Genomic DNA, 27,623 nt, shown 5'->3' with positions numbered 1-27,623 from the left:
AGTTTCATTACTTTCGATCTCGATGTATATAATGGATGATAAAGATTTTTAAGCAATTGTACATATGTAAGAAAGTGTGCAATTATATACGTCTAAATATATTTGATTATATTACCGCCGCAGTATTTGAGTTATTTGACAATAAAGCACATTGTATGAGACTTTCTAGAATCTATAAACGTGTTGTTCCCATCATATAAGTGTTTTAGGATCCAACTTATTGGCTTCTAGATCGAAAATTGTGTCACGCCTTTTTGTCGGGAAACATTTGCATACGCGTGCTTCACTTCACTCCTTTCCCACTTGGTTGATTATGTACAACCCTTGCCTCCTTTTAACCTCACTTAAACTGATTAGAACAGCTACTGATTATGCTTGAAAGGTTGCACCCTCCTCATAGCTCATCTGCCTTTTCGTTACCATCTATGTTTGTTTATCAATTCTGATTATTGCTTCTTTGCCTTCTCTATGCTATGCGAGATTATAGCCTAGTGGTAGTCTGTCAAAGCCTCACGTATCTCTTCCACTTTGTTCACGGGTACTAGTTCCGTTCAAAAGACACAACAGCTATCTGGCAGCTTGTTCGAACTACTTATTACAGGATCAACAGTTCGTCCCATAGTCATACATTCTTTCACGTAATAATGAGTATGACCGTACGGCCTGCGTTCGAGCCATTCCGAGGCATTTAGCAGGAACAAGCGAAGAAGGTGGGATGTGCAGATTTATATATTCTTCTGCTATTTGGGGTTTCAAATTTCGCGTTGTATTGATCATAATTAATTTTCATACCCGCTTTAATTTCTCAGTAATAGTCTTTTTTTGTGTGGATAATCACCAAAGAAGAAATCGGTAGTAGAGGATAGGATTCATAATCCTGTGAATACGCAATGAGAGAAGGAGGGTGATAAGCCTTGTGCCCCACGGCAACTTAGTATCTAAAATTACTCTTAGTTCGTATATGTGCCGGCTACAGGATTACCATTCTAGCTTAAGCCTAGTCCTACTTGGGAACGTATACATTCTATTGAGCAGAACCAGATCCATCTTCTCCGCATGTATGGTCAACTAGACGTCAGATGTCCAGGGATGTATATTCCGATGTAAGCGCCTGATCTATCAGAACGTATGGCTTCTAGTGAACTGGCCATCTGATCCAACTCGTCAAAGTGGGATGTACTTCAATGGAACTAAGACCATCCATGATCATCGACCTCGAGATTTTCTTTATGTTTATAACTACCCGACGTAGTGCAGTGTCTATCGACTTGTCTTTATGCACGGTTTTATATGTACATCCATTCGTCTTTCAACGGCTGAGGGAGAATAGATGTTAGATTATGTATTTGGGGTAAAAATGGCTCATCTTTCCCGCCTTTGTAAGAAGCACGACGCGAGCCGTCCTTTAACAGTTTGACACTTTATTCAAACTTATACACCCATCAAAGAAAATCTTGAACCATTTTATGATCTCCCCAACATTTTTTGCATGGCGAGAATGTTCCAATTGGTCGAGGTTATTTAAACAGAAAAAAACTTTAGCTCCCACTTGACTTTTCTGACAGCAATCACACTAGCACTACCCGCTTTGGTATCGGAATGTAAGTTCTGTTGACCTGATCCTCCGCATATCTGCACCGCTCGCAGCGACATTTTTAATGCTTAAAAAAAATCTGCAGCAAACTCCTATAGATGTGACACTTCATCTTTGACTTTCATGCAATTTGTTGCCTGGGACTCGTGCTCGATCTTTTTTAAATAGCCTCCTGTTATCAACAGTGATCAAACCCTCCTTATAGAAACTTTGTTGTATTCCAATGCGATCAAACCAGTTCTCATTACCTCCATCTCCCTTACTGCATTCCGCTCTTACGCAAAACATGTTCCATTCTCATTTAGGCCAATCGTCGCTTCGCCAATTGATTGGTCTAAACGAGCGTGGCCTACAAACGCGTCACTTCCGACACTGTCGAAACATCGCCAGAAGCGCCCGAAGTTGTTGTCTGCACCGTAGAAGTGGCCGCATCTATTGTGGGACGTGGTAAATGCGAATAATAGCCCATTTGACAATTATTATGACGCGCCACTTTTCCCGCCTGATTCAGCTGACATTGGGCCGCTTTAAGAGCTTGCTGCTGCTGTTTAGTCATACAATCACATGGTGACTGAGCTAACGGGGCAGCAACAAGCGCTTCTGTCGATTTGGCCATTATTTTCGTTGTAGTTGTAGTCGTAATCAGCTCTTCTACAAATTGTGATGGTGGTGGGGCATAATTTTCTACATCCGTATATGTGGAATAACGTCCATATGGATTCTTACGTGGTATGGAGTGTCGTTGTTGTGCGATTTGCAACTTCATCACTGGCTTCACAGTTACCGTATCCAAGTAACCATAACCAAAACCGTAACCACTTACCGCCTTCGTTGTAAGATTATCCCAAGATTTTGGTTTTTGTACAAAGGTCGCCTGCGGATAGATTTGTGAGGGCTGCACTTGTGTGGCTGTGATGTGATAACGTTGCTGATAGATGCCATGCATATTTGTGCGCGGTTGTTGTTGTGGTGGTAATTGTTGGTGGTGCGGTGGATGATATTGATGTTGTGGCTGTTGTTGTTGGGCGTGTTGGTGTTGTTGCGCATGTTGTTGTTGCTGTTGTTGTTGAGCTTGCTGTTGGTAAGATTGACGCGATTTCAATGAATGTTGGCGTGATGCGCTCGGATCACTCTTCGGGTCCCAATACAGCGTATCCGTACTTAACGATGTTGTGTACGAAGTGGAATCAGCTGGCGCTAATTCACTCGACGTACACGAATGCAGGCTACAATGGCTCATCATACCAGTTGTCAAATCAAAGTAACGCGAATGCACGCTGCCATTACGCGAGTCACATGTGGTGGCGTGCATTTGGTGCTGCTCCTGCTGTGGCGAGACGTGATGGTGATGATGGTGATGTGGCTGCTGATGTTGCTGCAGCTGTTGTTGTTGTTGCAACATCTCCTGCGTTGTCGCATGATGATGATGATGATGATGCACAGGATGACGCTGCGTACCCGGTGAGCTGTGCGTAGTTTGCGATTTCGGGCGCGGTTGTCGATCTTTCGACTCGTGTTCACATTCGCGATGCTTATGCTTGTGTGTGTGGGTGTGTTCCTTATGACGTGTACGCCGACGCGTTGGCACACATTGCGCATCACAACAAGGGCTAGCCAAATCGTATGCTTCTAAACTAATGTTGTCACCATTGCCACCAGCACTGGCAGTAGTAAGCGCTCCCGCTCCACTTACAGCTGCAGCAGTAGCAGCTGCCTTTTCTGCCGACTTCCATCTAAAGTGCCCGATGCAGGGATTACACGAATGTCCATAACAATGCTTGGAAGACTTTCGTGTTTTTGGTGTTGTTATTGTTTTAGTTTGTTGTTGTTGTTGTTGTTGCTGCTGCTGCTGTTGTCCCATTGCATTGTATTGTTTATTAGGTGGTCTATGTTTTTCGCATGTTCTAGGTGGTGGTACAGGTGGTGGGTGTGATCCTGATGGCGCTTGCGTGCCCCAACTTCGTTGTTGACTTAAACCAGAACTGCGTTGTGATAAGCTTGCGATACCAGTTGCCGTATCAAACGACTCTGTATGACGCAGCACAAAATGTTGATCAGTTGGACTACGTTGCAGGCCCTCTCCCTGGCTGGTGGAGCTAACAAAATATTCGCCGCTACTATTGGACGTAGACGGTCTCATTATATAACGATAGGTGGGATCCAAATAATGATAGGTTAGCGTAAATTGTGCTGGTGGCGGTATGATAGGCTGTTGTGATTGTTGTTGTCTGGCCATGCTAGGTACATCTTCGGTCGATAGAGCCGGTCGGTAGTAGGTCACATTTTGCGTATCGCCATCTGTTGGTGATATCTCTGCGTCAGTGGGCGATGTGGTTGCTTTCTTGCGCGCCGGTAAGCTATGTGTCTTCCATTTGCCCTCGAGTAGTTCGCGTTCACGCAGGCAAATGCGTTCCAGTTCATTCATTTTGCTGTGCAGTAAATTTTGCAGTTGTATGTAGCGCATATGTAGCTCCACCTGTAATTTTTGAAAACAGTAATTAAAAATTAACAATTTGCGTATTTTTAAATCTTCCTTAGTTCGCCTACCTTTCGCACACAATCCTCGAAGAGCACAACCATACGCATGCGCGCATCGCAACCTTTTACAAAATCCACAATTGTTTTGTGATCCGCCTTTTCCATATTTGTACCATTTATCGAGAGGATGACATCACCTTCACGCATACCCGCCTTATAAGCGGGTCCATCATATTCTACATAATCCACATATGTGATCATTTCGACCTCTTGATCTTTCTTATAGTGTATGCCATAGCTTTGTAATGTGAATCCATATGACTCGTTCTTCTTTTCAACGATGATAGTGCGTCTGCGTCGATCCTCGTGTGGTTTTGCGGAAAGAAATCGTTCTGACCTAACCCGTCCAATAATGTGTGTGGATTGTGACAGTTGCTAAATTTAAGGAAAAAGACTACTTAGTGATTCAGATCACAGGCAGGGCACAACAGGGTGGGGGTAAATAAAAAAAAGTAAGGAAGGTTAAGTTCGGGTGTAACCGAACATTACATACTCAGTTGAGAGCTATGGTGGCAACATAAGGGAAAATAACCAGGTAGGAAAATGAACCGAGGGTAACCCTGGAATGTGTTTGTATGACATGTGTATCAAGTGAACGGTACTAAAGAGTATTTTAAGAGGGAGTGGGCCATAGTTCTATAGGTGGACGCCATTTAGGGATATCGCCATAAAGGTGGATCAGGGTTGGCTCTAGAATTTCTTTGTACGATATGGGTATCAAATGAAAGGTGTTAATGAGTATTTCAAAAGGGCGTGGGGCTTAGTTCTATAGGTGAATGCGTTTGTACAATATGGGTATCAAACGAAAGGTGTTAATGAGTATTTCAAAAGGGCGTGGGGCTTAGTTCTATAGGTGGACGCCTTTGCCAGATAACGCCATAAAGGTGGACCAGGGGTTACTCTAGAATGTGTTTGTACAATATGGCTATCAAACGAAAGATGTTAATGAGTATTTCAAAAGGACGTGGGGCTTAGTTCTATAGGTGGACGCCTTTTCGAGATATCGCCATAAAGTGGACCAGGGGTGACTCTAGAATGTGTTGTACGATATGGGTATCACATTAAAGGTATTAATGAGGCTTATAAAAGGGAGTGGTGGTAGTTGTATATGTGAAGGCGTTTTCCAGATATCGACCAAAATGTGGACCAGGGTGACCCAGAACATCATCTGTTGGATAAATTTATTTATATATATATATAATACCACGAACAGTATTCCTGCCAATATTTTAAGGGTTTTTTATTTCGCCCTGCAGAACTTTTTCATTTCATTCTACTTAATATGGTAGGTGTCACACCCATTTTACAAAGTTTTTTTCTAAAGTTATATTTTGCGTCAATAAACTAATCCAAATACCATGTTTCATCCCTTTTTTCGTATTTGATATAGAATTATGGCATTTTTTTCGTTTTTTGTAATTTTCCATATCGAAAAAGTGGGCGTGGTCATAGTCCGATTTCGGCCATTTTTTATACCAATACAAAGTGAGTTCAGATAAGTACGTGAACTGAGCTTAGTAAAGATTTATTGATTTTTGCTCAAGTTATCGTGTTAACGGCCGAGCGGAAGGACAGAAGGTCGACTGTGTATAAAAACCGGGCGTGGCTTCAACCGATTTCGCCCTTTTTCACAGAAATAAGTTATCTTCCCAGAGTCTAAGCCCCTACCAAATTTCACAAGGAGTGGTAAATTTTTGTTCGACTTATGGCATTAAAAGTATCCTAGACAAATTAAATCAAAAAGGGCGGAGTTACGCCCATTTTGAAATTTTCTTTTATCTTTGCATTTTGTTGCACCATATCATTACTGGAGTTGAATGTTGACATAATTTACTTATATACTGTAAAGATATTAAATTTTTTGTTAAAATTTGACTTTAAAAAGAAATTTTTTTTAAAAGTGGGCGTGGTCGTTCTCCGATTTTGCTATTTTTTATTAAGCATACATATAGTAACAGGAGTAACGTTCCTGCCAAATTTCATCATGATATCTTCAACGACTGCCAAATTACAGCTTGCAAAAGTTTTAAATTACCTTCTTTTAAAAGTGGGCGGTGCCACGCCCATTGTCCAAAATTTTACTAATTTTCTATTCTGCGTCATAAGCTCAACTCACCTACCAAGTTTCATCGCTTTATTCGTCTTTGGTAATGAATTATCGCACTCTTTCGGTTTTTCAAAATTTTCGATATCGAAAAAGTGGGCGTGGTTATAGTCCGATATTGTTCATTTTAAATAGCGATCTGTGATGAGTGCTCAGGAACCCACATACCAAATTTCATCAAGATACCTCAAAATTTACTCAAGTTATCGTGTTAACGGGCGGACGGACGGACGCACGGACATGGCTCAATCAAATTTTTTTTCGATCCTGATGATTTTGATATATGGAAGTCTATATCTATCTCGATTCCTTTATACCTGTACAACCAACTGTTATCTGTGAGCTCTGCTCAACTGAGTATAAAAAACAGAACTTGTCCAGCTCACAAGAAAAACTTAAACTCCTTCCTTAAACTTTTTGAGCCTAAACAGCAAATATCTCTTCTGGCGCCAAATATCTTGACATGACTCTCCACTCCAAATTAAGCTAGAAAAGGAACCTCGAGTTGAAATCTAAATAATATCTGGCAGCATACTATACCTAAAAGAGACTTTTGGGAGGATCTGGAGACTAAAATTTAGAAAGTCTCCATCTAACTAAAATCATTCAATATTTACAATTTACCTTTAGATAAACAAAGTTATGAATAATACTTTATGTACTAAGGAGTGTTTAGTAAGTTCGCACAAAACTATCTGCTATCTGTTAGTATGTACCCAGTTCAGTACCAATCCCAGTATTGACATGCAGCGCCACAAAAAGACTTAGTTAACGACCGCACCTTGAAGCAGTCGCTGTGTGTAGTGCTTCAATTTCTTAACGGTTAGGGAACATGATTTATTCAACAGCTGTGCACTAGGGTGACAGATATTTCATTCCAACCGATACACGTGTGTATTCCCTTCTTGTCCTGATTTATTTCCGAAGCTTTCCTGAGTAATGAAAAATGGCGAGGATAATTTCACAACTGAAGCGATAGCACTCCTTTTGCCAGTAGCGAAGACGTTGGAAACCGTCCTGCTTCCTCATTTTGCAGCGAATCTTCGCTTAGCGAACCATCAGCACTACTCTTGTAAAATGCATAGCCTTAACACCGCGCTAAGCGCCATAAATACCCAGATAATTACGAACTAAACCAACCAAAAACCCCATCATAGGATGGTTCTCGTGGCACCTGACCTGTCAGAAGCTTTTGACACAGTCACGCATGGCACAATAGTTGAAGATATAGATGTTTTAGCCCCTCCGCTGGACAACAAATTATCTGAATGGTAGGCCAGCTTCGGTTCAATTTCAGAACCTCAAAACCTAGGGGGATTGAACAGGGGGTGTCACAGGGTGGGGTCTTATATCCACTTCTCTTCTACATATAAAAGCTGCCTTCCCCAACAGCAGGAGTTATTATCGTTTTCCATGCCAACAAATGCACGACAATGGAAATAGGTACTGACTCTTGTTGACGAATTAGTTTCTAAAATATATAGCTATTTCCCCAGTTTTTCTTCATTCTTCGCATAGCTCGATCTGGTACTACCAGCGACCAAATCCTCGACCACTATATTTACGACGTGAAAGGAACAGATGACGCAAATATTAGACGTTCATTTCGATAGCATTATGGTACCAACTGTCGGCCCCCAAACATCTTAGGGGTATCGTTCGATAAAACTCTTACCTTCAAGGTGCATGCCTATGAAATTATATCTCTGTAAGTGCAAAGCCGCAACAAAATCCTCAAGTAGTTTACCGCCAGCACTTGGTGCAAAGATAAAGAACCGCTGTTAACAACTTACAAAGCACTTGGCCGGCTGCAAATGTGCTACGCGTCGGCAATATAATCGCCTGGCGTAAAAAACACATACTGTAAAGCCTGCAGGCCGGCAGCAATTCTACACTCAGAACCGCCACAAAATGTCTTCTTATGACCCCTAAATATAATCTACATAGTGAGGCAAAAGAGTTAAATATAAAGAGCATTATGAAATGCTGAACAGACTGTTATTGCTCTAATTTGATCTGATGATGATCTAACCCGGCCTCCAAGAGGGATAAGGAAACATCTCCGATATCCGGCACCTGCCAACGCGTCCGTTTTATCCAGATAAGGATAAATAGGCCTTAAGGCTAATCCACACAGAATAGGGAACACCTTTGCTAGATCGAGCCCGGTGAACACTTTTATCAATATTCACTATCCAATCCTTGCAGAAGAAGAAAGCAGACTACCAAGGGAAACACGAGTGAGACTGGGTGAACTTTGTTATGGATACTGTCACAGTTCTTAACAGGGCATACGTGTCCTGCATGCGATGTGTCCCCACATAACACCAACCATATTTTAAATTTCAATGTGAGACCATGGTGGGACGTACGCTTTCAACAGCAATAGCTCTTTGGTTACGCGACTTGTGTGTGAAACGCGACTAGCTCTCCAAAACTCCCATGTGCATCTCTGTTATACTAGCGTAAATAAGTATAATGCTTTAGCTTTAGCACTAATATTTTTCACTATCAACGTACAAAATATTGTAGATTTCATGTTGTAAACTCATCAAAAAGTCTAATAAACAAAAGGCGTTAATGGAATGTATGTATGTTTAATGCATTGTATATATGTTTGCGCACTCATATTGCATTCACTTTTGCCTCATTTTACTATTTCTAACACTCCTCTACAAACATGTTGATGGTGCCTTTGAATACGCATTGAAAATCCTTTTAATTGTTGTTAGGCCCAGAGGCAGTGCTCATCATTTTTATGAGCTGAATTTTCTTGGTAGAAACTAAGTACTTAAATGGAATTTGTATTAAAGATATATATTAACAGTTTCATATATACGTATGTATGTCTGATTGCAGGTGGACATGGTTGCAACAGGCAGAAGGTGGGAATACCATTGAATATAGGAGTAGATAGGACCCGCTTTTAGTGTGTGGAGACTTCAATGCATGGTCATCTGTGTGGGGAAGTAGACGAACCAACGAAAGAGGGAGAGTTCTTCTCGAAAGCCTTACTTCTTTGAGGCTAGAACTCCTAAATGAACCAGGGATATATACCTTCGATACAGGTACCAGACGATCCATTATAAATCTCACCTTCGCTAGCAGCGAAATAGCAAGACAAGCAAAATGGTCCATAAGCAACGTCTACATACACAGGGACCATAAAGCTATTAGCGTAGAGCTGCTCGAAACTGCACGAACGGTAGCAGCAAGACATCGACAAAGTAGGAAATGGAAACAGCACCTTTTCGACCCACAAATATTGCACATTATCTGGAAGGACGCCATAGTACGAGAATCGCATGCGGAAGACCAGTCGGTTCAAATCACTAAGTTGCTATGTATGGCATGTGATGCTGCCATGCCCAGAAGTCGCGGAAAAGCACAGCGCACTCCGGTATATTGGTGGAATGACGAAATTGCGGAAGAGCGTAGAAAATGTCACAAAGCACGAAGAATAGCGCAGAGGGCACGCTCATCACCACGATATGCGGAGTTACACAGCACCTATGTCGCACAAAGAAAGGCACTTAAAAATGCCATAAAAAAGAGCAAGAAGTTGTGCTTTAGGGAACTGCTGGATAATGTCGACCTAGATCCTTGGGGATCAGCCTACAGAACTGTAATGGCCAAAGTTAAAGGACGATATCACAGCAACCTACGTGCCCGATACTGATGAATATTATTGTTGAAACACTTTTCCCGGCGCAAGACGGCTGGACTTATCCAAGCGAGGATCTAGAAAGTACCGAAATTCCGCAAATTACAGAGCAAGAGGTACTGGACGCTGCAAAAAGAGTTGCTGATCCCCAGGACCCGACGAAGTACCAAACATAGCCCTTAAAGCCGCGATCACAACTAGGGCTACATTATATACTGATCTTTTTAATGCCTGTATGGAAGAAGGCGTGTTCCCTCGCCCGTGGAAACAACAAAGACTTGTCCTATTGTGTAAACGTGGTAAACAGCCGGACCCACCATCCTCATATAGGCCACTTTGTATCCTGGATTCCCTAGGGAAGATTTTCGAGTGTATAATTAGTGAGCGCCTACAGCTGACTCTAGAAAGACCAGGTGGCTTATCGAATAGTCAATATGGATTTCGCAAATCAAGATCTACCGTAGATGCAATACAAACAGTCGTCAATATAGCTAGAGAAGCTATCTCTGGAGGCCAAAATAAAAGGAAGTTCTGTGCACTGATTATGTTGGACATCAAGAATGCTTTTAACACTGCGAATTGGATGCAGATAATGGCAGCGCTGCAAAGCTTCGGCACTCCAGCTTACTTACGCAGAATAAAAGAATTTGTGGGATATGCTGATGATATTGCAGTGGTAGTAGTGGCCAAGAAACTGGACCTGCTTCAAGCATTATGTAATGACGCCGTAGCAAGAATAAAGGAATGGCTGACCAATACGGGACTGGAGTTGGCTAGCCAAAAGACGGAAGTGGTATTAGTAAGCTCCAAACGGTCGGCGAACGAGTTAGTCTTAACTGTCGGGGATCATCAAATCACCTCAAAGGATTCCTTAAAATACTTAGGAGTGCACATTGACTCTAAGTTAACTTTCAAAGAGTACTTCAGAGCGGTGGGGGAGAAAATTACCAAAGTTAATGGATCACTTATGCGAATAATGCCTAACATTGGTGGTCCGAGCGAAGCTACACGTCAGTTATTGTCCACAGTAACCAGCTCAATAATACTATACGCAGCACCAGTGTGGTATGGATCTAAACAGACCCATCAAAAATATATATTAGCAGCGTACCGACTTGCTTCTTTAAGAATAGCAAGTGCTTATCGGACGGTGTCCGACGACGCGATCCTGGTCTAACCCGGAAAATCCCAGTGGACTTACTGGCAAGCGAAATGGCCGATCTGTATAACACTAATATCGAGCGACCATCTGAAGAAGACAAGAAAAGAGCAAGGATACAAACAATAGCTAAGTGGCAAGAACGGTGGGAGGCCTCGAGTAAAGGGCGTAGGACTTTCACACTAGTTTGGAACGTAGCTCAATGGAATGAGCGGAAGCACGGCGAACTGAACTACCATCTCACGCAGATAATGAGTAGACATGGCGGTTTCAAAGAGTATTTATGGAAGCGTAGGATAGAGGAAGATCTTCATTGCCCAATGTGTACCACGGAGTTAGAAAACGCAGAACACGTCATGTTTCACTGCCCCCGTTTCCACGAAGAAATACTCACCTTGCATGGAGTCTTTGGGGAGGAACCTACCACGAGAAATTTAGTATCTCATATGTGCAACAGGAAAGAGTGCTGGACTGCAGTGAGCAAAATGGCATTTATAGTAATGACACGCCTGATTGATGCTGAGAGGGAGCGCAGAGAAATGCGCATGCGAAGCAGTGGCGATTAAATGGACACTCAGAGCAAATAGCGGGAACCTGGACGCAGGGACAACAGTAGGCTCTTAAAAAATGAGAAATATGGAACGCCACCATGAACTAATGCGAAAGTGGTGCCGGGGTGCGCGACGGTTCCAGAACGGGGCTGTTTTTTAGTCTACGGGCACACGGTTGCTGCGACGGCAGCAATTATGGAGCATTAGGCATTTTTCAGCCTCCCCCGCAAAAAAAAAAAGTAGATAGGAGTTTGTGCCGATAGTTAGCCACCCTAAAACCTTGGGTGTGACTTTTTGTGCTTATGTAACCAATACTATCAACAAAGTGAAATCCGCAGGTGACTTGCTGGCAGTGCCTTTGGTAAAAGAAGAGGGAGCTTGTTGGCAGCATTCGAGGCAATCACCCTGCGCCGGTTTTGACACTACCCATAACAGAAGGAAGTGTTTTGCTGGTTCATAGACAACAAAAACAGCATAACATTGTGACGAATATTAGTATCAGTTAGCGATACTATCATCACTAAGCCGATACTAAGCAGTCACTCCTATGTACGTAAACAAATCAATCATCATCTGCACACATACATACAAGGCAACGGAGAGATACTCATAAACACATGTAATCATGAGCAGAAGTAGTACTCACATATACACACGCATGTGGCTATGCGAGATTCTTTAAACTACAAATACACACGAATATAGCTGGTAACCAAGCAGGAGATTCTAGAAGAATAAACGTCTAGACATTTGGCAAAATATGCGGACAAGGCAACAGAGAGTATAAAAGCAGCACAAGCTGAGTAGTCATTAATCAGTTTGATTTAAACACGCTATCAGTTGCGAAGTGAAGTATAATTGTGAAGTATAATTGTACTACTCACAAAGTAATCTAATAAAGACCATTTTACATTACTGAATATCGGAGTTATTTATTCGACAATTTAGCGATTCGAACATTTGCAGAAGGTGTAAAATAAGCGGAGTTTCTCCAAATTTGTTACAATATGACCATATCCATATAATACGTGTTTCCCCCTAATTTGATGATGCTATCTCAACAACATTTCTTTTATTTTCTATCCCAACAACATTTCTTTTATTTTCTTGTTTGATAAATCATCATTAAGGGGTGTGGTTCTTATCAACTTCACAGTGGGGAGTCATAAATTCGCCCAATATGATGTTTGTAAGCTTATACATTTGAAGTATTACTGCGAATAACGTTGTAGGCAAGGAAACCTCTCGATTTTGGTTTTCCTTCCGCTCTTCAAAAATTTGAAAGCAAGCTTGGCAAAAAAAAAAGTATTTATCGACCTGAGACAAGGCCTACCGACTAGTTGTTAACTCAAGTAGAATATGTGTTTCTCTCCTCACGAGTCCGGTATTAGACTAGCATCCCCGAATTCCTGGAAACTTAATATTACAAACACAGCTTCAAATAGCTCGATTACCTTATAGCGCTGGCGGGCGCTACTGAAAAGTTCTGTACGCTCTTAACAAAAATAGTATATTGTCTGTGCGGAAAACTTACTTCTCCAAATTCGTATACTGTATAAAGTGCAAGAACTAACAAAACGCTGAAGATCTTGCTAAGGAGTGTAGTGGATGTCACTAGCTAATAAGTACCCTTAACAGCTTCGCAGAGTAGTTGGAGAGTTCTTAACGGCCATTGCTTCTCGGATCACCGATATATGTAGTTCCCTGTAAATGAAGTATGTACGTACTGGCAAACGATCTTCTTAAACAACAAGCGGAGACCTGCGCCTGCGATGCCTGCCATGGGAGCGAAATTATCCCAAACTGCGATAGAACTTTATCTCGGCATTTTGTCGTGCCTTTCAACAGACCAGCCCGATGCAATTTTTTATAGGGTTAGGGAAGCTAGGGTCTGCGGTATACTGTGCTGATCCAGAAATAAACAGGTCCTACAGGCTGCCGGATTACTGTAGCGTTTTCCAAGCGGAAATAGTAGCCGTAACCAAAGCAGTAGAAACCCTGGAAGAAAATAGCTGAAACTGCAACCGTGTTAACTTTTATATTGGCAGTCAAGCAGCAATTAAGGCAATAATCTCGCAGAGCACAGCATCTAAATGCATGTTAGAGTGTAAGCAGTCCCTGGAGAGAATCGGGACAGGGAGAAGCATACATCTATGTTGGGTCCCAGGGCATATGGGAATAGATGGGAGTGAAAAAGCGGATGAACTAGCTAAAAAGGGCGCATCCCTTGAAGCTTGCTCCGTAGACGTCCCAATTAGACTGGGCGAGATTAAGCGAAGGCGAGAGGTGCACATGATCGACCAAGCAGGAAAGGCGTGGGTTCAAGCGCGGGGCTGTAAAGTGTCGAAGATTATGTGTAGGTCTTACAACCTTAGACTAACAAAGTTGCTTCTATCATTAAAAAGAGAGGACTGTAGACTCATAACGGGTATTCTGACTGGACACTGGCTTCTGGCGTCACATGCCTTTAAATTAGGCTTGGTCAGTGATAGCAGATGTAGGAAGTGCGGGCTGGAGGAGGAAATGATTGAGCACGTTCTGTGCTCATGCCCTACGCTTGCAGGCTAAGACTCCAGCTATTAGGAGTGATACAGCTGTCAGATCCAGAAGCAGCAAGTGGCCTAAGTCCTAGGAAGCTTCTATTATTTGCCAAGAGGCCGTAGTTATTTTATAACATAAGTCCTGGTTTTTGATAGGGTTTTCAGTTTGGTCGTTAAAACAAACTTCTGGTAACACTACGGACTCATTCAGTCTATGTGAGGTCCACATGGACCGGCCAGTTCAACCTAACCTAACCTAGGGAAGCTCCTATTATAGTCGGAATCCTTCGACAGCCTTAGAGCTTCCAGTGGGCGGCTCTTCATTTCTCTACTTGCCTTGCCTATTTCCCGCCACTGGTTGGTTCTAATTTACACTAAAGTCTGAAACAGACTAAATAACCGAAGTCTTCAAATATTTGCAAAGTTACCTTCTTCCAAAAGACAATCACCTAAAATTTTCATATAAAGTGGTATCTCGTCGCTTTTTTGAAAAAAATTGGAGTCGCTGAGTGGAGCTTATTGTCGACACCGTAGGATGCCTGCTATAAAAGAAGGTAAGCGCCTCTTAATTCTGTGGTAGAACAAAAAGAAGAGTCCCTAGAACGCAAATAATTCGCTCGGGAGCATTTCTATAAATCGGAATATTGCTTAAAAATGTTATACCTGGGCCTATAGAAAAAGCTCTGGTTGGATTCAATAACTAAGTTTTGATCAATATATCTTACAGTGGAGTGTTCCATCGCTCCTATTCCGGGTTATGGTGGTAAAGTAGCATATATGTACATTAGGGTGGGTCGATTTGTATGGGCGAAAGTTAACCGATAGCGCGCCATCGATTTTTCGATAGGATTTGGGCTCAGGAAAAAAATGTTCACTACGCATACCCAAAAAAATAATTTTCGAGCCTGCGAAATTTAATTTTTTTTTTTTACTTTTTTTCGATTTCGATTTTTGAGGTTTTTTTCATGACCTACTAAAAAAATTTTCACATGTATATTTTTATACTCAGCTGAGCAGAGCTCGCAGAGTATATTAATTTTGTTCGCATAACGGTACTCTGTGACGGCATGAACTAATCGAGATAGATATAGACTTCTATATATCAAAATGATCTGGGCGAAAAAAGAAATTCATTTAGCCATGTCCGTCCGTCCTCCCGTAAACACGATAACTTGAGCAAATTTTGAGGTATATTGATGAAGTTTGGTATGTACGTTCCTGGGCACTCATCTCAGATCGCTATTTAAAATGAACAAAATCGGACTATAACCACGCCCACTTTTTCGATGTCGAAAATTTCGAAAAACCCAAAAACTGGGATAATTCATTACCAAGGACGGATAAAGCGATGAAACTTGGTAGGTGGGTTGAAATTATGACGCAGAATAGAAAATTGGTAAGATCTTGGAAAATGGGCATGGCACCGCCCACTTTTAAAAGTTTTGCAAGCTGTAATTTGGCAGTCGTTGAAGATATCATGACGAAATTTGGCAGGAACGTTACTCCTATAACTGTATTTGTGCTAAATAAAATTTAGCAAAATCGGATAACGAATACGCCCACTTTTTAAAAAAAAATAATTTTAAAAGTCAAATTTTAACAAAAAATTTAATATCTTTACAGTATATATGTAAATTATGTCAACATTCAACTCCAGTAATGATATGGTGCAACAAAATACAAAAATAAAAGAAAATTTCAAAATGGGCGTGGCTCCGCCCTTTTTCATTTAATTTGTCCATAATACTTTTAATGCCATAAGTCGAACAGAAATTTACCAATCCTTGTGAAATTTGATAAGGTCATAGCTTCTATGACGATAACTGTTTTCTGTGAAAATGGGCGAAAACGGTTGAAGCCACGCCCAGTTTTTGTACAGAGTCGACCGTCTGTCCTTCCGCTCGGCAGTTAACACGATAACTTGACCAAAAATCGATATATTTTACTAAACTTAGTTCACGAACGTATCTGAACTCACTTTATCTTGGAATTCAAAATGGGCGAAATCTGACTATGACCACGCCCACTTTTTCGATATCGAAAATTTCGAAAAATGAAAAAAATACCATAATTACATACCAAATACGAAAAAGGGATGAAACATGGTGATTGGATTGGTTTTTTGACGCAAAATATAACTTTAGAAAAAACTTTGTAAAATAGGTGTGACATCTACCATATTAAGTAGAAGAAAATGAAAAATTGTTGCATTGCGAAATCTAAAGCCCTTGGAATCATGACAGGAATACTGTTCGTGGTATTACATATATAACTAATTAGCGGAACCGGACAGATGATGTTCTGGGTCACCCTGGTCCGATATCTCGAAAACGCCCTGACATATACAACTAAGGTTCACTCCCTTTTAAAACCCTCATTAATACCTTTAATTTGATACCCATATCGTACAAACACATTATAGAGTCACCCCTGGTCCACCTTTATGGCGATATCTCGAAAAGGCGTCCACCTATAGAACTAAGGCCAACTCCCTTTTAAAATACTCATTAACACCTTTCATTTGATACCCATGTCGTACAAACAAATTCTAGAGTCATCCCTCGTCCACCTTTATGGCGATTTCTCGAAAAGGCGTCCACCTGTAGAACTATGGTCCACTTCCTTTTAGAATACTCTTTATTACCTTCCATTTGATACCAATGTCATACAAATACATTCCAGGTTTACCCTAGGTTCATTTTCCTACATGGTTATTTTCTCTTATTTTGTCTCCAAATCTCTCAGCTGAGTACTTAATGTTCGGTTACACCCGAACTTAGCCTTCCTTACTTGCTTTTTTCAAAAAACTGTTATCGCCAACGTTTTTAGCGGACATTTTTGGGTAGGACAGGTATACATGAAAATTTTACAATCAAATGAAAATTTTTTTAGTAGGTCATGAAAAAAACCTTAAAAATCAAAGTCGAAAAAAGTCAATAAAATTAAATTTCGTAGGCTCGAAAATTATTTCTTTGGGTATGCGTAGTGGAACTTTTTTTCCCGAGCCAAAATCCTATCGAAAAATCGATGGCGCGATATCGGTTAATAAATCGTCCCAGTCTAATGTACATGAATGGGAATTAAACTCTAAAGACTAGCATTTAATTTTTCTACCCTAATGCTCATACGTTTTTGTTTTTTTTTTTTAATGCTCATACATTTTTACCCACGAACTTTTTTTTAGAAGGTTATAACTTAACAATTTTAGTACTTTCTGAATGAAACTCATTGCAGTGGTATCACTTTAACCATCAATAACCATCTACCAGAGGGAATTTTTTGCAGATTATTAACACTTGATTGAGTTATGCTAAACACTTGACCACATATGTCCCCCACAATTTGACAGCAATAAAACTTGGAAAAGAAATTTTGTTATCACCTGCAAACACCTGCACACCAGCTCGATACCAGATTGTATGTAAGTGTATGAGGGTGATACATATTATCTTCCGCTTCAATGCATGTGTGTAAGTATGTATGTTGCATCTCTGTAGGAAAATTGGTAAAACAATTTCATGAGTATTCGCACTCAGGACAGACAAACATAGAACGCTCCGCTACCGCCGCACAGAGGAAAGAAATTGGACTGTTTGTTTCGTTCAACTTTGCAGCTGGTAATGTTCAACCTACATATTTTGAAATCATATATATTATTTCTAATTGCTGTTTTTATGTACGGGTCCCTTTTTCGCTCTTATTTGGAATCCAAATCAATAAATAAAGTTTTGGTTGTAAAGATGGAGATTCGGGCTATTAGCGAGTTTGGGCAATTTTGGTCGTAGCGCTTTTGTTTAGCTACATTTTATTAAAATAATTTGTTAAAAATAAACGATTGTGAGCACACAAAGAATATTTGCACTATTGTGAATATTTGCACTGCATTACCGACAGTTGCTGTTGTATGCCAGATGACAGCTGATTTCTGTTGATATTTGACTTTTATATTGGTTGCGCAAGATGCGCACTGGTCAGGCTCGTTTATTTTAAATTACGACTCACAAAAATTAATGAAACATAATGCTCAATTTATTGTGAGCCTCACCTTAATCTTACTGCACAAAGTTTGCCGAATATAAAGCGAAGCAAAAAGTTTATATATTCCTAACTTATGGCGCTGTCAAAGCGGTAAAGCGAAACAACGCGGACTGTCAAAGAAAGAACATCTTAAAAAGAAGAAACCCAATTGTTTTTAAATAGTGGCAGGTGTTTCAACTCGCTGTTAGTGCATCATCAACAGACCTAGTGCTTGTGGTTCTTGTTGTTGTAGCAGGGCTACGCCCGTTCCAATAAGTGCAACCACTCACAAATTGTCATCATTTTCCTCTTACGGCAGTCTTAAGAAACTTGCTCTTTCAACAGGTGTGGCCACGAAAGCGGTGATAGAGGCGTTGGTTCTACATTGCAATTGAAAAGATGATTGGTGTCTTGTGGGGCACGTAAAAAGCTGGACATACATCATGTATTGATTCTGGTTAGGTAAGATTTTAGCCAGTAATAGTATCCTGATCGAAATTAAGCTAGGGTGACGCGCTTGCTTTCCTCTACTGTGCGTTTAGGTATTTGACTTTAAGAACGGGGCTCGCCGGGAAATTCCTCACGTAGAGGTCCGACCTCTTTTGGTGGAAATCTCTGAGGACCTCTTTGTGCTTTTTTTATTTACATAGTTCTCAGGTGTCTCATAATGCTTGCGGAGATGAAGTCCTAAGTCCCTGGGAGGCGGGGTCTGTTCAGTCAGATATCTGTTGGGATGCCCACGTATCTGGGAATTAGCAGAAACTTTTTGTTCAGCATTTCATTTCTCTCCTTTGCGTGGTGCATTCTCGCCTCACTGTGTAAATTATGACAGGCTTGAAGTTTCTTCCAGTGATTATCCCATAAGCGAACGGCCAATTGCTTTGTAAGTTGTAATAAGCGTCTCTTTATCTTTACTCCAAGTGCTGTCGCCAAGAGATTTGGGGGTTTTACTACGGCTATGTTTTTTAGGTACAGTTGCGGATGGATGGACGCCAAAATGTAGACTCTGCTCGAACGTCACACCCAGTATTTTTGCATTTAGGACATTTGTTTTGTCGACGATTTAAATAAGGTCGAAAATTTTGTAGATGACAATGTCAGGTTTCGCGGAGTGAAGAAACTGGAGAGGCTAGAGAAATAGTCCGTTATTTTATTACATATCTCATTAATGGGTGAGCCTTTAGCAATTATTGTGGAGTCATCGGCGTGGGATACAATGGCAACTCCTTCTAGAATGGAAGGGAGCTTCGATATATAGAAGATAAACAAAAACGGGGATAAGACACTACCTTGTGGCACTACTTGTTTAACTCTTCTGCGTTTAGATGTTGCGTTCATAAATTGCACCAATGCCTGCCGACCAGACAGATGATTTGCAGTCCACCTTTTGAGACTAGCAGGAAGGTGGCCCTTCCAAGTCTTACAGTAATGTGCCATGGTTTATTGTATCAAAAGCTTTTTATATTCTTCAATCTGCAGTTTATGTGTGTCTTGATGACGTTTAGCGCGGTGGCAGTGCTATGTAGTAGAACTAGTGCTTTTCACCACCAGTACGCAAATCCAATGCTTCAATCACATTCTTTTAATTATAATTATAAATAATACTTAAGTTGAGGATATATGTACGTATGAGAAGGGTTTGAAAAATCACTTGGGCTTACATTCAAACATCTGTTGTTTATTTGCGAAACTATACAATAGCGTCTGAAATGTTAATTTTGATTTTCACACTTCATCCCTCAACACCCAAGTCTCCCGGCTCGACATTTCCTAAAGTTGGCGGCCCTAACCAAAGCTAGTCCCTTGGAGTGAATCACATTGATTATAGCCTATCAACCAAGTTTAAATAGCACCTACACGTTACGGCTCCTTTTACAAATGAGAATACGTAGGCACATACATATATTTACCAGGTGAGGCTTTGTCCTTCGCAAGAACACTCAAAGTGGTGAAGCAAAAGCTTTCCCAAGACAGTCGATCTAATGACCGTGTGTTCTACTACCCTAACGTAGTGGACAGTCGAACTGGTCTGAAAACTGAAGCTCGCGGTCATCCATAATGAGCTCTTATATCATAAAGCCGGAAAACCAGTTAACATCTTTCAACTTAAAATCGGTTGACTTTCATTCTAAAATGTCGCTTTGATTTAACGAGGACTATTGAAATCAATGTTGTGAGCACAAACGTCTGCCAACTTTGGTCTACATTTTAAAATTTTATCCAGGGTCCTTGTAAAATTTTAATTTTGTAGATGCGCCGAAAATTATACGATTTTCACCCATTACTCAATGGCATCCACTTAGTTTTCTTATGATTTCGAAGGCGGCATCCTTGGCCGAATAGTCACTCCCTAACATTTCAAGGTGTTTCTCTGGTGTAGCTCGGCAGCATGGCGCGACAAAGGCATTCGTTGGAAAGTCTACGGAGCTACGCCTAGAGCTTCTATGAAAGTGACGTTGACGAAGGTATGAATTCCAAGTCGCAGTCCTATAGTTTCTGTGCTGGCATATGGTATGAGGGTCAGGAGGCGTGGTAGCGACTGGTGGTCGGGATTGCAACTGTTCGCACATCGGGAATTGTAGCTCTCAAAAACTGCCGAAAAAACTGGAGGCAACCTGTGCCACGAGAGTCATGAATATTAATAGACCATTAATAGCAACCGTAGGTCGCCTTCGTGCGTGACCGCCAATGAGCCACAAATGATTTAAGGAAATTGTGTTCGCGACGATTATTAGGAGTTAACCCCAGGTTAAACTACGCTTTGCACGAGATATACAGATAAAAGTGTGACTATTTTATGTATCTCCATTTCTTTTCAGCAGACGTAGCAGTACCAATTCCAAAGAACGGGTTTAGGTCCGAAGCCTCTCTGGAAATTTATTGAACGGTCTGCGAGATCTTGACAGAAAAACCTCGGATCTTTCCGAAATGGCCAAACGTTGATTTCCTTAAATACATACATACAAACAAAGCCTTTCCTAAATAATATTTTTTTAAATAGAAAAATCAAGCTTTTTAAAATAAGAACACCGGCAAACGCCGGCCCACCGGTCACGCCGCCGCCACCGATAAAGTGATCGGCGTAAACCTCTAGTCTACGGGACATCGGTTACATATAAAATAGTGTTGAGCAAAAACAAGGCCAGAACTCAAGCATCTATAGTATGCAGGGAACGTTTTGAATGATTAGTTTAACATTTTCAAATCAAAAAGTCATATAGAAGGAATTGCTCTATTTGTATTTAATACAGCAAATTAGTGCTTTTGAGCTGAAGAATATATATCCGAAATTACTTTTGTTTTTTACTTTTTTTTAAATAAGTTAAAATATAACTTTAAAAATTAATAAAAAAAAAAAGCATTTGCCCCTATGTGAATATCAAGCAAAAGGATATTTTCCTCGTATTTAGCAAAAGAAAATTTGGGTTGCTACCTGGGATTGTTTTCGTGTCTATTTCATTATCGGTAATTTATGGATTATTTCAGAAGCTTTTGGGAACTGTCTCGGGATCATTATCGGGTTATTTCGGGATCATTTCGGATTGATTGTATTGGAATAATTTCGGGACTATATATTTTGGGATTTAAATCAGGATTATTTCGGCATCATGCCAGAACTGTTTCAAATCTATTTTTGGACTATTTCGGGATCATTACAGTGCTGTTTCGGAAAATTTGGGGGCTATTTTAGAATCTTCTTCGATTTTTGAAAGGCCAATCATAAAACTCGCTTCAAAACTAACAATGCTTTGAATGAAGATTAAGATAAAGCAATTTCCAAACAAATCCAGACAAATTAGAGCATTTTTGGATGTAGAGCCGGGAATTTGTATAATTGACTGAACTCAGTGATTATAGAAAATATAATTGCCGGCAGCGGGAAAGTGTCCAGCATTAATAATACTTAAAAAACTTCATTAAAAACATGATAATACTCCCGAAATAAGTCCGAAAATAATAAAGAAACGGTGCTGCAATAGTCCAGAACTGATTCCGAAAAGCTCCAAAACGATCCCGAAATGGTCCTAAAATATTTGTTCCTGAAATATTTCCAAATTTATCTCGAACAAGTAAAGGTGTCTAAGTTCGGGTGTAACCGAATGTTATATACTCAGCGTGAGCTTCAATTGTACATTTCATTTCAGATAAATTACTTTTCTACATAACACGTGGCACCGCCCGTTTAAAAAAAGATGTCTCTCCATTTCCTCTTACAATAAAACTTGATAAGTGAGATATCATTGATTAAAAACTATTTTTTGCTAAGGTATAGCTTATTATTCTAGTCTACGCCCCTTTTAAACTTGTTTTATATCTAAGTTGCCGTGGTCTTTAACCGATCCCGTCCATTTTTACTAGAAATATTTTCTGCTATAAGGAAAATATGTGTACACAATTTCATTACGATCCGTTAATTTTTCTTCGAGTTATGTCCCCTGATACATAGTAAATTGCTTAGTCATAAAAGGGGCGGTGCCACACCCATTTTCAAAAATTTTGTGATTTCCAATTTAATGTTATAATTCAATTTAGAAAGTAATATTCTATTGATACAAAGCTCTTTTTCGCTAAGATATAGCTTATTATTTTCGTCTACGACCCTTTTAAAAATCTTTTATATAAAAGTGGGCGTGGCCTTTAAGCGATCTCGTCCATTTTTTCTATAAATATTTCCTGCTATAGGGAAAATGTTTGTACCAAATTTTATTATGATCCGTTCGAGTTATGGCTCCCGAAACATAAAAAATTGCTTAGTTATAAAAGAGGCGATGCCACGCCCATTTTTTTAAATTTGAAGGTTTTCCTATTTATTGTTATAAATCCACTTGGGAAATGAAATACCATTGATATAAAGCTCTTTTTTGCAAAAATATAGCTGATTTTGTTCGTCCACGACCCTTTTATATAAAAGTGGGCGTTGTCCTTAACCTATTTCGTTAATTTTTTCTTTAAAGCATTCCTTATAGTAAAGGCAACCTCTCTACCGAATTTTGCTACGATAGGTTTAACGATTTTTGATGTATGATTAATAATATTTGTAAAATTGATTTTATCACAAGTGGGCGGTTCCACGCCCATTTAAAAAAAATCAAATTTTTATCAAGGGGCTCAATATCAGTCCACATGTCAAATTTCAATATTCTAGGCGTATTACTTACTAAATAATCAGGTTTTATGTGTTTTCCAAAATGTTATATATTGTAGCGAATTTACTGAAATTCCGCTTATTTGCAATATTCTACTAGCGTTCGTATCGCTAAACTGTTGAATAAATAACTCCAATATTCAATAATGCAAAATGGTCTTTATTAAAGTACTTCACAATAACACTTATACTTCGCAACCAATAGCGTGCTTAAATCAAACTGACTGCTTCTTACTCAACTTTCGCTCCTTTTATACTTTCTGTTGTCTCGTTCGCATACTTCCAGGCGTTTCTTCTTCTAGAATTTACTACTTGTTTACCAGCTCTAACTCACCAGCTATAAACTACAGATGTACGTTTATAGCTTCTCATATGCGCGTGTATATGTGAGTGATACTTCCATCGATGATTGCCTACTTTTGTGAGCATCTCAGATATATGCATGTGTATGTGTGAGAAATACTTTGCTGATGATTGCATACTTTTGTGAGTATCTCTCCGCTGCTGTATGTACATATGTGTAGACATAACGATTGATTTGTTTATGTAGATAAAAGTGATTGCTTCGTATCGGCTTAGAGATGATAGTATCCCTTAGTGTTGCTAATATTCGTCACAATATGCAAAAAGTAGGCGTGGTTATCATCTGAATTCGCTCATTTTCAATATCAATCTATTCTGGGTTCAGATAAGCTCGTGTACCAAATTTGGTGAAGATATCTCAATATTTACTCAAGTTATCGTGTTAACGGACAGACGGACAGACGCACGGACGGACGGACGGGCGGACATGGCTCGATCAAATTTTTTTTCGATACTGAAGATTTTGATGTATGGAAGTCTATATCCATCTCGATTCCTTTATACCTGTACAACCAACCGTTATCCAATCAAAGCTAATATACTCTGTGTGCAAAGCACGCTGAGTATAAAAACACTCTGAAATAGTTATGAAAACAATCCGAAATAGGTAGCAAGCAACAAGATTTTTGTTAAAGACGAAATGTAAATATTATGTGGGCATAAAGTTTTTAATTTCTTTTTTTATGAAAAGTAATACTGCGTGTGTGCTAAATGTTCGTTCTTAAGTTTCCTCTTATTATAAAAAAAAGAAAAAGCAGTTTGACTTTTATTTTTTACTTTTATAATACAAGTACAATTTATTATTTTTGAATTTTTCGTTAGAAGTCAACTTTTAATTATTATTTTTGGCTTTTACTACAAACACCAACTTTCGACTTTTTTATTGTTGGCTATTAATAATAAAAATAAAAAAAGAAAATTAGTTGAAATTTATCTTTTATGATAAAAGTTAAAAAATAACTATTATAATTTGACTTTAATTTTAAAAGTTATAACCGTTGCGATCTCTGATAATATTAATTGTACAAACTTATCATGTAGTGGGCCATGTATTCTTTTTACTTAAATGATCGAAAATCAGTGCAGTATTATCAAAATGATTACATGAAAATAAATTCCATTTTGATTTTACTTTGGTGAAATATTTCTTAAAAGTTTCCTACAGGGAAGTAATACCCCACACAAATACCTACATTAAAGTTAAACCTGAAAGGTAACCCAATATTTAACTTCTTCTACAGTACATATTTCTATTTCAAGTCTGAATCACCCCATCGAAAATATATTTATGAAAATGCTTACTCAAACACTTTATTAAAAGTCATGATTTTTTAGCTTACGGCATTATGTCATCGATAAATGACTTTTAGTGGTTATTGGCGCTCGACTGAAGAGTTAAATATCAGCACCTTTAAACAAAATCCAATAATAAACTATCGGGCATAGCATGCGTTATATAATTAAACCTCGTTTGCCAGGTTGGGTGAAAGTCACGTAAGCGGGATGAAAAATGTCCAGTGTTTCCTTCAGCTGCGTTGATTTGTTAATAAACACAGCTGGAAAGATTTTCGTGAGCATGGCTCCACACCAGAAAGATGTACTGTAGGCACAAACTAATACGTGGCACATCAAGATAGACATGCTGGCCGTCTTAGAGCAAAAACCATGAACGGAACAGTGCAAAGATCTTAGTTCTGATCTATGGAACATAGTTCATACTCCTAACACAGAGAGTAACTCCTAGAAGTGGGCTTTGAAAAAGTCTCTGGAAATAATGACTCATAGAAGCCAGTCCACTATTTGACCTTAATACTAGACTTCGTCCTAATAAACAAGGCTCAAATTCAGTATGCAGTAGAGAAGACATTTAAATAGGTTTCGTTGCCAAGCAGATTGATGGGAAACATCAGAGGACCAACAGAAAGCAAAGGGAAGTTGCTGATGGTCATTCACGTTACAGTACGAATCTGAATTATGGCAAACATACTTTAGAAGAATAAGCGAACAGCTGTGGCTAGCTAAACTTCTACTCTACCGAAATGACCTCAGGACATATGTACATAAGTACTTTAAAATACTTTTATGGAAAGGACGAGTTTGAAAATCAGAATTGATGTTATTCCTGAAACAACGAAAACGGCGACCTAGTAACCGATGGCCGGAGGGTGCTTAGATTATGAAGGGAGCACTTTCCTGTGCTCCTAAATGGAGAGAGCGATGAAACGCCCAGGAAGATGATGAACTCGAACCTGCAAAAAACAAAAGGCCGAGGATGCTGATGAATTGCCTACTGAGCTGTTCAAATGCGGTGCCAAGATTTGGTAAGGCACATGCACCTACTTCTATGCAAACTATGGTCGGTAGAGTACGGACTCGACGATTGGAATCCAAGTGTTCTTTGTTCATTCCACAAGAAGAGTAATCCTGCCAACTGCGACAACTATCGCAGAATCAGCCTTCTTAGTTTCGAATATAAAGTCCCGTTAAACGTATTATGTGAAAGATTGAAGCCCACCGTGAACCGGCTCATGGGACCTTATCAGTGCAGCTTCGGACCTGGCAAATCTGCCATCGACCTCATTTTCAATTTACGCCAAAGCTTGCAAAAACCCCACGAAAAAAGAATTGACACGCATCACCGCTTCGTCGATTTTAAAGCCACCTTCGACTGTGCTAAAAAAAAAGGGCTGTCTATAAATCTATATTTGGTTTGCCCGCAAAACTTATACGGCTATGCAAAATGACGCTGACCAAGCTGATTGGGAATTGGGAAAGGCCTCCCCGAGCCGTTCGAAACTAAACGAGAATTCAGACAGGTTCACCCCTATCGTGTAATTATTTTAATTTGTCGTACCCGTCCTGCTTTATAGTGCAGAAGCATGGACCATGACAACATTGGATCAGGCGGCTCTGAGAGCATTCGACGAACAATTCTTCGAAAGATTTATGGGCCTCCGCGCGTCGGCGAGAAACGAAGAATACTTAATGATGAGATTTACGATCTTTTTGCAGACATCCACATAGTCCAAGGAATTAACACACAGCGGTTACGTTGGGTAGGTCATGTTATGCATATGAAATCCTACGACATCTTTATTCTTTTTGGAACCCGCCTATTAAAGCAGAGGAAGAGGGCGTCCCCACTTCGCTGGAAGGACTAGATGGAAGACGATTTAAATTTAATTTGGTGGAGCCAGTTATCACAGTTAATAAGCGACTGGCGCCACTTGCTGGACAGCCATAACCGCTTAAACGGTTAAGCACTAACTAAGTAAGTAAGTAACCGCAAAAAAAAATAGAACACTGTCCGTGTTGAAAAAGCTTTGCAGGCTAATTTAAACTTTTGAAGTAAATCGAAAAAGGAATCTTTACTATTAAAGGATGACATATTAAACACCATCCCACATAGGTCGCAGTTATTCGGCTGTCTTATCAAAATATTTCAATAGGTCAAAGTTCAATAGCCGATAAAGCCATACATATTTATTTACATATTATGTACGTACGTATGGATAACAGAAACAGTCTCTAAAATAGTTGTGTACTTCTTCAATTCAGTCAACAAAATACAATAAACCACTACAAAACACTTGATACACATATACACCCCCGCTCTCTATGTATATATATTTACCTGCGTATAATCGAGTTCATCATCGCTTGCATCCAAACTCTTATGCTTATTATAATACTTGAGACGTCCTAAACTGCCAGTACCGTAAATATAATGCGTTGCCGAACGTTGGCCCGGTGTTGTACCGCTGCTGCCAACAACAATTGTACCCAAACTACCAGCACTAAAGCCACCATTCGATGAGGCGATACTTTGGCAACTTGTGCTGATGGGATTTGTATTGACTGTTGAAGACATTGTCGTGCGTACTTTTTGCTTTTATTTTAATTATTATTTGGAAAATTTTTACTTAATTATTTTACATATTTCTTAA

The 27,623-nt window shown here is 39.8% G+C and overlaps 1 protein-coding gene across 1 annotated transcript; it reads right to left on the bottom strand.

Moving 5' to 3' along the window:
- Positions 1 to 1,943: 1,943 nt before the first annotated feature.
- On the bottom strand, positions 1,944 to 27,623 carry ssp6 (short spindle 6). The gene is made up of 3 exons (XM_067791034.1): positions 27,311 to 27,623; positions 4,142 to 4,507; positions 1,944 to 4,070 (listed from the first exon to the last, which is right to left on the bottom strand). The coding sequence occupies exons 1-3, from the start codon at positions 27,545 to 27,547 to the stop codon at positions 1,944 to 1,946; spliced, it is 2,730 nt and encodes a 909-aa protein (XP_067647135.1). The 5' UTR covers positions 27,548 to 27,623.

This window comes from Eurosta solidaginis, chromosome 5 (genome assembly GCF_040869045.1).
Source record: "Eurosta solidaginis isolate ZX-2024a chromosome 5, ASM4086904v1, whole genome shotgun sequence".
NCBI lineage: Eukaryota > Metazoa > Arthropoda > Insecta > Diptera > Tephritidae > Eurosta > Eurosta solidaginis.
The sequence above is the reverse complement of the archived record's forward strand: the minus strand, read 5'-3'. Positions and strand labels throughout refer to the sequence as shown.

What these genes read in the sequence shown, in the direction of transcription:
- ssp6 (XM_067791034.1), bottom strand. Translation starts at nt 27,547, where the DNA reads ATGTCTTCAACAGTCAATACAAATCCCATCAGCACAAGTTGCCAAAGT. An exon ending in ATGAACTCGATTATACGCAG is followed by an intron (nt 4,508 to 27,310) that starts GTAAATATATAT and finishes CCTTAAATTTAG; the next exon opens with CAACTGTCACAATCCACACA. An exon ending in TCGAGGATTGTGTGCGAAAG is followed by an intron (nt 4,071 to 4,141) that starts GTAGGCGAACTA and finishes CAAAAATTACAG; the next exon opens with GTGGAGCTACATATGCGCTA.